Here is a 12,007-nt window from a genome sequence, read left to right as displayed (position 1 = left end):
TTAATTGCCAAGTCCAGGACTTCTTTGTCTGCTAGTTACTGATACTTGTTAGCTTCTGCTAATGGCTGTTATATAATGTAATAAAAATAACTAAATATCATATGATACAAAAAAAGGAACTGTAAAAAGAAAATAAACATTTTTTTTTCCATGTAACTATATCTTGCTTTGTTTTATTTTGCAGGGCGTAACTTTTGAAGAACTAGAAAATTTCTTTAAGTTCCTGAAAAATGTAAATGATGTGGACACGGCCCTGAGCTTCTATCATATGGCTGGTGCCTCAATAGATAAAGGTTGGTATCAGAAATCGGTAACACTTTAGTTTAGGTACTGTAAACATGCATGTTACTCATTTACTGCTACATATCAAAACCTTAACAAACACTTCTTCTGGTCTTCATGACACGTATAAAACATGAGTAGATTTGTTATTCATCTCTGTGCAGTGTGGCATGTTGACATGACATTCGAATGACTTGTTAATATGAAGTATTCACAGGCCTTATACTAAATATGTAATGTCGAGAGAAATGAGTCACAGTGAAACCACCACAGACCACTCCAGAGTGAGGTTTTGCTAGTAGGTCACATTGCAGAGATGAAAAGACACTTTACTGATACTTTGTAAGTGGTATGAAAACTCAAAGAAGCCTTTTTTAAGGCCTTGTTACTTGAGAGTAAATCAGTAATAGATGCATTTTTGTACTACTTAAACTAAAGTGTTTTCCCAGAAATGTCATAACTGGTACAAATCAAGAAAATAAATGATGGACAAAGTGTGTGCATAAAATGGAAAGTTGAACAAAAGCACTTTGCATTCAATTAATGTTTTTTAGTGTGTTAGTTTGGGGAAGGAAAAAAAACCAGAAAAACTAAGCAATGCTCCTTTGCAACACGGGGTTAGAAATTCAGTCCTATCATGCAAAGAACTCCATTTGTTTTGTTGTGTATCCAAATTTCAAACCTGGGTAATCTAAATTCAGAACTACACGATTATTTCATTGCTATAGAAAAATGAAATATATAACAATTATTTCCAAACTGAATTTCAGCATATTTTGTATTACCGCCGGTGGCATGGAGTCATAACTCTGAAGTGTAAATTCTACGTGTACACTAACTGCTGTGTACTGGCTTTGGATTCAGACGCAGTGTCTGTGTGAGAGTGCCCTCTGATGGACTGGCATTTCATACAAGATTGGTTCTAATCTGTGAACACCCTTTTACCTGAAAATTGGGTTTAGATGGTAAAGTTGATTGATGGATATTTTTGTTATGATGGAGCATTTGCTATCATTTTTTACATGTATAAACCTCTATGTTTCTGTCATGTGCCTTCTCTCTGTGTTACAAATACCAATTCATTCAATTCATTTTATTCACATGAGTGTAAATTTAGTAGCGCTGTTACTGCTTATTTTTTCTGTTACGCCACCGCCAGTGCTCTGCAGCTCTAGCCCACCCTCAGTTAAAATACTTCAGAATTATATTTTGTTATTTTATTAACCCATCAGTAAGAACGATTTCAGCACATCACTATTCATCTTGTGTGACACTATAGTATTTCTAAGACACACTTGCACATCCCTAAATCACTTTTTATTTCATGACTTGCTCTTCATATGTCTTTGCTGTAACAGTTATTTGTAGAGGCGCTCTTTATCTGGTGTTTTGTTTACTTTGAAATACCATTACTTAATGGAAATGTAAATTGGGTGCACTGGGTCAGCACATTTGGGTAATGTAGAGCTATTCTCTAAACTTGGGTTATGGGCCTGAGAGCAGAGGTGGCTGCTTTGTCTTAAAAATGGTTGTATCCCTGTTGACAGCAATGTGTTTTGAGATGCCATTGAGGCAGAAACAGAAGAACATCTCAAGGGAAAGGCTGCATTGGTCTGTCCTGAAGACGTCAATTTTTAGTGAAGAGTATTTAGCTGAAGTTGAGGCTTGAGATTCAGTTATTTACAAGACCGTAGAAGCTTACATTCCCAGAACAGCAAACAAATCGGCCATTCATTAATTCATTCTCAAACATGTCTGGTTCAGTAGGGCCCGGGGGATGTCCAGGCAGCACTGGGTACAAGACAGTTCTGGACAGAATGACGGTCCATTAAAGAAGCAACACATTATGTAATAAATGAAAATAAAACTCTTCAACCACAGTGCTTTAAATCACATCAAATCAAATTTTGTTTGTCACATATAAATACAATACAGTATGTAGTGAAATGCTTAGTTGTTCAACTAAAAGGGACAATAACAGTACTAGATGACTTTATAAATATCAAAAATCATTAATAGAATTTTAAATATATGGTAAATAATAAATAGCTTAATAACTTAATGTAAGAGAATTAACAATAGGGCATTGTGTAGTTCTCAACACTTTGTATGTTTACGTTGTCTTTCCTTTTTTAATGCTGTTAAAATAATAGAATATGAAACAGTAAAAACTCCAAGCGTGCGTCTAAGAGGCCTCAGTAGCTGTACCTGTACTTACAGGAAAAAAACGCTATAAAAACAGGAAGTACCTACAAAGGAAGGAGTGTTCTTTGAATTGAACGAGGGAAGATTAACAGACCTGGAAATGTAAAGATCAGAGCCAAGAAGGACACACTATATTTTCACTCTTTGGACTTTTCATACGGATGATTACTTTCACTCAGAAGAAAGACAAGGAACGACCGCAGAAGTGGACCCCGGGGTAGAATTAAGATGGTGGGCTATAACGTGTGTGTCCGTATTTGTGTAAGCTCAAGACTTTTTAAAGAATTCTAAACCCAGCTGATACCTACAGTAGACCACAAAACATAGGTGGTGGGCCAGGGTGTTGCTCTTGTAAATATCTGCGTTTTGTTTTGGTGGTGGTATTATTTGTATATAATTGTACAGTATCTGTCTCTGCGTCAGGTCAGATCTGTTTAATTTTGTAGCGTTGTTTGTGGGAGCGAAACGAGAGGTGATCTATCAAGGGATAGCAGGTTACCTTAAAGTGACCGGGCAGGAATCAAACCCTATAAGTAGTAGTGGTTGATAGATTAATAATCTCGAACTGTTACAACTTTCCTTATTCAAGATGCGTTTGGACATGTACACTTGTAAAGGCCACTTTGAGGACCATTATATTCTTGTTAGGAAGTATAAAAACTAAACTACCAGAGCACAGGGGTCTGAATAGTTAGGCAAACATTAGATTTCAGTTTTCACTAAGATATCCATTAAAAGGTATCTCATTTTGTCTCTAAAATATTTCTTCTTAACATTTGGAATTAAAAAATAACACATGTGGAACCATCAATTTTAAATGAGTAACATTTAGACCATTTTCTGGATGCTTTTACAAGACCCAAATCAGCAAACATAAGCATATATATCCTACTTGTAGGAATACATTTAGGAACGGAAGTCAGCCATGACTTTCCCGGTGTGTCAAGGGGATATTTGTCTTAGCAGTTTTGTGAGGTCAAGCCGAAGAGCCTCACAAGGTGTCATGAATATGAATGTTTTTCCTGAGGTCACTCCAGGTACTTGTGTATTATTTCCTTCATTTTAGGTGTATCAGATACATGAAACCCATTTCTGTAACTGGTTTTGCTGCTTGGGGTTGTTTTCAGTTTAGTGAAAAAAATATTTAAGTTCTTGGTGCACAGCCATTTTGTTTTCCTAGTGGGCGACACCATTTAGGCTGTTTATTGTTGCTATTGAACCCAGCTCTGTTCAGTGCTTGCATGGACTGGGTGTTGGGCAAAGGTTGTGGGGTCCAGCGGCTGTGGGGCATCTGCTGGTGAAGAAAGATTTATGGATCTTGACTTTGCTGACAATGCTGTGATCTTTGCGGAGTCAATGGAGGCTCTGATCGGGGCACTCGAGAGACTGAGTGAGGAGTCTGAGTGTCTGGGCTTGCGAGTGTCCTGGATAAAAACCAAGATCCAGGCCTTTAATGACGTCTTAGGCACAGCCATCAGCAGTGTGTCTGTCTGCGGAGAGAGTGTTGACCTTGTCGAGAGGTTTACTTACCTTGGCAGTGACATTCATGTCTCTGGTGACTCTTGATTAGTCAGTAGACAGATTGGGAGAGCATGGGGGGTCATGAGGTTGGTGGAAAGGGTTGTGTGGCACTCCCAATATTAATGCAAAAGGACAAAATCCAAGTCTTTAGAGTCCTGGTGCTTCCTCGTTTCGTTTCGTTGTGTGGTGGGTGTGGCAACGTGCTGTGCTATACTGGTGCACACTCCCCAACCTGACCTGACCTGATTGTTGCTATGCCTGTTGCTACTACATGTCATGTCACTTGTGCGACAGTATAAATATGCAACAAAGAGTTTTTGTAGTGTTTAGTTGTGATTTAATATCCTGGCTGAACACCTTAGCATTGCTTTTGGATTATGTTTTGGGTTTTGTTTCCTGAACTATTGAGTTTCAGTTTCAACCTTGGCCTGTTCTTTGACAAAAAAAAAGTTTTTGATGAGTCCATCTATTTGTTTCTTTTAACATCATTTCCAGTCCCATCCTATTCAGATGGGATTAGTTTTACACCAGGAGGTGGGGTAAAGTCAGCCTGTCAAGTGGAACGGTACACATATCAGCATTTGTCCATCCTTGTCTTATGAGTACCAGTAATTGATGTACGTGTACCAGTGTCAGTTTGGACCACATTAGTGACCCTTATAACAATATTTCTGTTTACACCTCAATGTTAAACCCCATCCCCCTGGTCCACTATGCTCTGAGCATTTTGACACAAACATCAGAGTGACTTTGGGCCTCCGACAGGATACCCCATCCCCTTGTTATTCAGCACACAAAACCAGGAGTACTAGCAGCTCTTCACCCTACCTAAGGCCCTTGGGTGTATTAATTATTACTGGAGGACCGCTGCAGTTTTAGTTCTAACCAAATTGCTCAATTGAGTGTTTTACTGAAATGTCGATTCACACAGGATAAGTTTAACCTGCCATTATTTTTATGGAATTTAGAAGGCTTTATAATGTTTACCAAGATGCAATCGTGCAGTCTATGAAATGTTACTCACACAAGCGATTCTGACAAGACTAAAATTACAGAGGACATCCAGTCATAAGTAGTTAAGCCCATGTCCTGGTGTAAACTACCGTATATGCTCAATCATAAAATCATACCGCGACTTATACGCCTGTTCAAAAATGTGATAATTATTTTCGTTTTTCTTTTTTTACATCTTCTTGCCTCCTCCAATCTTGCATCCGTTTCTCAGACGCATCGAATTTTGTTGCAGCAGCACAGTTATCAATCTCTTTTTCTACTTCAACGACGTTTAATTTAAAACCAGCTTCATATTTTCTTCTGATCGAATGCTCCATCGTAGATAAGGGATGCTCTTACGATAAAGGAGTATGAGGGTGTGAGATACAAAAAAACAAAAATCAGTGCAAATGTAGCTTCGGAATAGTTCGGGTATTACTGTGTGGTCACGTAGGCACAATAGAAAGAGAGATAGAGAGAGGTTAGGAGCACGCGATGATACAGCGAATTGCCGTACACACATAGAAAAAAAGGCAGTGTGCTCCGTGGTTACTCTCTCAGGTGGGCGTTAGCATATCATAATCTCTTAAACCAATAGCGTTAGTTTTCCCGCATTCGACTTACATGACCGACATTATAATATACCAGAAATTATAATAATAATAATTCATTACATTTATATAGCGCTTTTCTCAGTACTCAAAGCGCTATCCACACAGGGAGGAACCGGGAAACAAACCCACAATCTTCCACAGTCTCCTTATACTGTAAAATCAAGTCCTGACTTATTCGTGGGAGAACTTATCTGCGAGTATATACGGTAATCCTGTCCAAATAGGGTTTAAGAAGTAAGCATTACCATTTAGGAGAAGGTCATACTCATAATGAAGAACTGTCACAGTTCCCAGGCTGGAGAGATTCCAACAAGTGGGTTTTATTTTGACAATGAATAATTTTAGAGGAAGCAATGTGCTGAAGTGTTTTACACCAGTAAGATGGATGTAAAGTTGACAAAAGCACCTTCACTACAGGAATAACTCACAAGACTGGAAGCAGCAGGATCTAGTCGAACTAAAGATAAGGATTAAAGGCACAGGCTATGAGTATAAGAAGACTCTTTAGGAGAGCAGGTAGCGATGGTGAAGTGCCTTTAATGTTAACTTCAACAGAGAGGTGGAATGTATCATGTGAAGCAGGTAAGGTACCTGTGACCTCACAATTAGATTTGTCAACACAGGGCACCATCAGAGAAAATACAGACTCCATGACATCAAGACTGTTAGTCAAACTCTGAAAAATGGGCCTTTCAGAGTGTAAATGAAATCACTTAGAGGGGCTGTGGACGTCTAGACTTGCAGTTGGCGTGTGCATTCTTTATCGTGATTATTTAAAACATGCCTGACACTCAAGAATGAAAAGTGCCTCTTGTGCAAAGGGGTGGATTGTCACGGCAACACTCTTCTCTTTTTCTTTAATGTCCTAAATATTAAATCTTTTTGTGCCTGCTTTACAGAACATAACTTTTTCCCTAAATTTGCATTTTCTTTACTGTTTTCTGGCTTGCAGCTACAATGAAGCAAGTTGCCCGAACCGTGGCACACGTGGAGCTGTCTGACCATGTCTGTGACGTTGTTTTTGCACTCTTTGACTGTGATGGTAAGTGGAATTGTATCTGATTCTGATGAAATCCTTGAAGTAATATGTCATTACTTAGCCTGGTTTGAATTGCAACTGATGCTAATGTTCTAATATTCTTGTTACTGTAATTTGTGCAGCTTCCAGTTTGTTTTGTTGCTGTGCTTGCAGTTGAATGGGCCTTCAGGCTAAATGTTGGTCAACAAATTCAGGTGGCAATTTAACTTTGTGGCAACATTTGGACGCATATGAATCTATGGTTACATAAGAAATATCACTAAACTAGAACTTGATTGTCCTATTTGTTAGAAATTATTCAAAGGATAAAATTTAGTGTGTTTTTTAAATTTAAATTATGTCTTCTGAAGCAGTGACTGTGTGGGAGGTAGGGTTCAGTCTGTCCTCACGTTCTTATATTCCAGCCCACAGAGTACCAACTTTTAGAAGCCATGTTTGATGATATGTCAAATTGAAATTGAAATTTATGTGATCTTTTTTGCCTAATTTTGTGAGTTCATTATATTTTTTCGAGGTACTTGCCTTTTACAGAAATTGTCGCTATGTGCCCATCGCTGCAGTGCCTCACCCTAAACCTGCTTGTCGAGGCTCTTTCTCCCTAGAACCTGTCAACTCGCCTTTCAAATGTCATTTGTTAAACAGTGTTTAGTGAGCTGTGATGGCACCTCTGGCTAGTTTGCGTTATCCAGTCCATCACAGAGAGTGTGTGTGTGTCTGTCTGTGTGTTTGTGAAGGTTTGCTCTATAGGTTGCCTTGGCAAAAGACACCTGCCAAGTATTAATAGCAGTACAGACATCACTTGTCCTGGAGAGTTGATTTAGACAGATTCATTCAAGAATAGAGTCCTAGATGGAAAAGGTCATCATGTACCTCTTCATGAAGGGGACGAGATTATAAAAACAGGATGAAAAAATTGGGAGACCAGACTTTCTCAAATACTAAGATATGGGGATGGATATTTGAAGTGTAAACTACAAGACAATGATTATATTTTTATATTATGTACATTAAAGAACCATCAACAACAAATCAAATCAGATTAATAATATATTGAACAATTATTATAAAAGTAAAATTAAATAAATCAGACTCTGCAGCTGCATGAATAAAAAAGTACCACTTCCGGTTAGGAGAAATAGCACAACAGTTGATAGAAATCAATGTTTTGTACCGAATACCTAAGTGACCCAAGTGAAAGCGCACTTAAGCTGTCGTGTTTACATAAACACACACACACACACACACAGACAGACAGACAAGCAAACATAATTCCAAAAATGGTATTTTCGGACTCTAAAAGGCTTTATACAGGTCAAGATTCACCAAAATCTTGAAATTGAATTTTTGGACGATTACAATTACGTTCCCTACGAGAAAGTAAATCAAACTCGGGGAGGTCTAAAACGTCGAGATTCATCAAAATCTCAAAATTGAATTTTTGGACGATTACAATACTTCATATACAAGAAAGTAAAAAGTGCAACAGGAAAAAATCAAAGCCGGTTCCAAGTAGATAAGGGCCTGTGTTTCCTAACTCTGATGTTAACGTGCACTTCACTATTGGCTGTCCCGTTGTTCCAGTGATTAACATGTACCATTTGTACCTCCAGGTAATGGAGAGCTGAGCAATAAGGAGTTCATATCCATCATGAAGCAGAGGCTCATGCGAGGCCTGGAGAAGCCTAAGGACATGGGCTTCACGAGACTGATGAGAGCCATGTGGAAATGCGCCCAGGAAACGGCGTGGGATTTTGCCACTCCAAAGCAGTAAAACACACCTTCTGTGTTCAACACGGGCAAAAGGGCTGGTCGGGGTTTGTTTATACCAAAAGTTGTAAAGTTATATGTTAATAGCTTTTTCAAATGCTTGTTTGAATAACCTTATAACGGTGCCCAAATATTTGACCAAAAACCTGTCAAATGCATTTAGCAAGCGATGGATCCACTCAGGATGAAGCTGGTCTTATTTTACCTTTGAGCACTGCTCATGTTAGATTGAGATTCATAAGTGAACATATAATATTTGTACAGAGAATTGCAGGTGCATGTGAATTTCTATTTTGCTGCCTCATCTTCCTAAGAAAGAGAACACAGAAATCCCGAGTGCTCCATGGCTGACAGACCAGGCGGAGGGGTCCAAGGTCACAGTTTGAATGGAAGGCTCAGCCAAGGAATTACATCTAGAAGGTCATTAGTGCCTTCAAGGAATATAAAACTCTCAAGTGATGCTGATGAATATTCCAAAAGTGTGTTTCCATTGTCTAGTATGCAAGGACTAAAGGGTAAGGCGCCATGGCTAACACCAATGCATTGTTTTGTTTTATGAGTGGATTGTATAACAAACAATAATGAAAGCATCAAAGAAAATACAAAAAATTAAACTGAAGTTACTGGCTTCCTCCTTCTGGGACGGTGTCTTAATATTCAGCTTCCAACATGGAGAAGGAAGATCACTTTGCAGCTCATCGTTTTTGTTTCACCCAAAATACCACAGTTATGAAAATGAGGCAGAGTTATTTTTTTTATGAAAAATTTGGAGGCAGGAGTGCAGTATAGCCAACATTTTTAAGGACTTAGCAAACACAAATACTCCAAGCAAAATGACACCTTTTATTGGCTAACTGGAAAGATTACAATATGCAAGCTTTCGAGGCAACTCAGGCCCCTTCTTCAGGCAAGATGTCAAGAAGAAGGGGCCTGAGTTGCCTCGAAAGCTTGCATATTGTAATCTTTCCAGTTAGCCAATAAAAGGTGTCATTTTGCTTGGCTTTTCTCTACATTCATAATGGCTAACACGGTACAACACCCTAGTACTACAAATACTCCACAAATTCTAACATGACCTCAAACTTTCTAAAGAAAAAGAAAGGAAATTTTGAGATATCCAATCATTCAATTCTGCAGTGCACAGCCATTGTGGACTGATGGACTTTATTCATCTTTTATTTTGTGCACACAACCAGAAGACGCCATTTATAGTACAGCACAACATGTCAGCAGCAGGCCTCGGGCTCAGCTTTAAACCGTGACTTATTTTAACAGGTATATATTAATTTACAGCTTAAATTTCAAACAATTATGCACTATGCAATTGATTTTTACTTACTGATATTTTGGGTGATTTTAATCTGTACTATTTAATAAAAAAATGGAAGAAAGGTTTGGTGTAAGCTTGTTCTTTTTTGCGTAACAGAAGCCTATTTTTATTTCAAACTAAGGTTACTGGAAGACGTCGGCCCTGCTTAGATGTGTAAGCTGATCCATGTGGATTTAATCAAATGGTCTGTACACCAAAACGTAAGGCCCACTACACGGAAAGATCTTAAAGAAAAGGACATGGACGTGGCAGCTCAGTGAAGAGGTGACGGGCATAGGTGTTGATCACGCGAGCTCCTCCACAACTGATATCCAGCAGGACGACTAGCCCGCTCCTCGGGAGTCTGGGGGTGAGGTCAGCATTCCCAGCTGATCACATTCATGCCACATCCAAAGCCTTTGTTAGCTTTGTGTAAAACTCCAACACACAGACACCTAGTGTCACTGCGACACCCAGCAGGGTGCTGTGTGGACGATCGGACAGAGAACCCTCCGATCTTGAAGTAGCCGGGCCTGGAGATGAAGGGAGGGAAACAAGCGAGTGGAAAGGCCAAAGGTAGGGTTTGCATCAGAAGGTGAGGAACGCTCAAGTCATCGCTTAGAGGTAAAGCTCAGAAAAATAGAAAAACTTGGAGAGAAAAAAACAGCTCCATTCAAGGATGTGAAACAATCTGCATCGAACAATTATAAGAAATATCAACCCCCACCGATGGACGAATAACCACTTTAGAAAGTGAATGTAAAAAACACTTCGCATCCAATGTATGGAGTCCAAAGAGAGATCAAGAATTATGGAGTCCAAGGAGCACTAGAATGCGGATAGCCAGTGAAATTCGCTGTACAGTAATCCCTCGCTATATCGCGCTTTGCCTTTCGCGGCTTCACTCCATCGCGGATTTTATATGTAAGCATATTTAAATATATATCGCGGATTTTTCACTGATTCGCGGGTTTCTGCGGACAATGGGTCTTTTAATTTCTGGTACATGCTTCCTCAGTTGGTTTCATACAAGGGACGCTATTGGCAGATGGCTGAGAAGCTACCCCACTTACTTTTCTCTTTCTCTTGCGCGGACTTTCTCTGATCCTGACGTAGGGGGGATTGAGCAGGGGGGCTGTTCGCACACCTAGACGATACGGACGCTCGTCTAAAAATGCTGGAAGATTATCTTCACGTTGCTATCTTTTGTGCAGCTGCTTCCTGAAACGACATGCTGCACTGGTGCTTCGCATACTTAAAAGCTCGAAGGGCACGTATTGATTTTTTTATCTGTCTCTCTCTCTGCTCCTGACAGAGGGGGTGTGAGCTGCCACCTTCAACAGCTTTGTGCCGCGGTGCTTCGCATACTTAAAAACAAACAGCTCTACTGATTTGTTTGCTTTCCTCTGTTTCCTTTGAAGAGGAAGATATGTTTGCATTCTTTTAATTGTGAGACAGAACTGTCATCTCTGTCTTGTCATGGAGCACAGTTTAAACTTTTGAAAAAGAGACAAATGTTTGTTTGCAGTGTTTGAATAACGTTCCTGTCTCTCTACAACCTCCTGTGTTTCTGCGCAAATCTGTGACCCAAGCATGACAATATAAAAATAACCATATAAACATATGGTTTCTACTTCGCGGATTTTCTTATTTCGCGGGTGGCTCTGGAACACAACCCCCGCGATGGAGGAGGGATTACTGTAGTATTTTTGTTTCTAAACTCTCAGGACTTTTAGTTTATCATTTTCCCAAAATTGTATTCTCTCAATGCATTACGGTTAGGTTGAACAAACTCTGGGATAAAGGAAATGTTCCATTTTACGTTACAGAAAAGGAGCTTTTGTTTGAAAAACATTGAATCCATAGATTTCCAGATATAACTTTTGGAAAATATCAAAGTTTATTGCAGCCACAATGAAATGCTACCCAATGTATAAAATACACCAAAATGTGATGCATATTAGTGCTATGCCTTTAATTATGGCATTTTTTTTTAATAATTGATCAAATGTCTCACACGGAAGCTCATTGTGTTTCTTTCCATGGCCAGCTGCTAATTATGCCCAATCAGCATCAAGAAATGGGGCAAACAATCAGGCAAGAGACGCTCCAATCACAACAGTCAGCTTCAAGAGCTACGAGATCTAGAAAGTGTAATTATGAACTCTGACCCTGTACTGAATTTTTAACTGAATGGTGAACTCTGGCTAAGGTGGGTGTCCCCCACTAGGACAAAGGCCCATGATTGAGAAACGGCTGCTAGAGCAGAGTTAATGA

The 12,007-nt window shown here is 39.3% G+C and overlaps 1 protein-coding gene across 1 annotated transcript in view; it reads left to right on the top strand.

Moving 5' to 3' along the window:
- micu1 (mitochondrial calcium uptake 1) overlaps positions 1-9,813 on the top strand; it is a 154,158-nt gene extending 144,345 nt beyond the window's left edge. The window contains exons 10-12 of the mRNA XM_028795209.2: positions 185-293; positions 6,568-6,657; positions 8,265-9,813. Of these exons, the coding sequence (XP_028651042.1) occupies positions 185-293; positions 6,568-6,657; positions 8,265-8,425 (360 nt within the window). The 3' untranslated portion in view covers positions 8,426-9,813. The remainder of the gene's footprint in view (positions 1-184; positions 294-6,567; positions 6,658-8,264) is intronic.
- The last annotated feature ends 2,194 nt before the right edge of the window (positions 9,814-12,007 follow it).

This window comes from Erpetoichthys calabaricus, chromosome 2 (genome assembly GCF_900747795.2).
Source record: "Erpetoichthys calabaricus chromosome 2, fErpCal1.3, whole genome shotgun sequence".
Lineage (NCBI taxonomy): Eukaryota > Metazoa > Chordata > Cladistia > Polypteriformes > Polypteridae > Erpetoichthys > Erpetoichthys calabaricus.
Note: the sequence above shows the minus strand (reverse complement) of the source record. Positions and strands in the feature narration are given on the sequence as shown.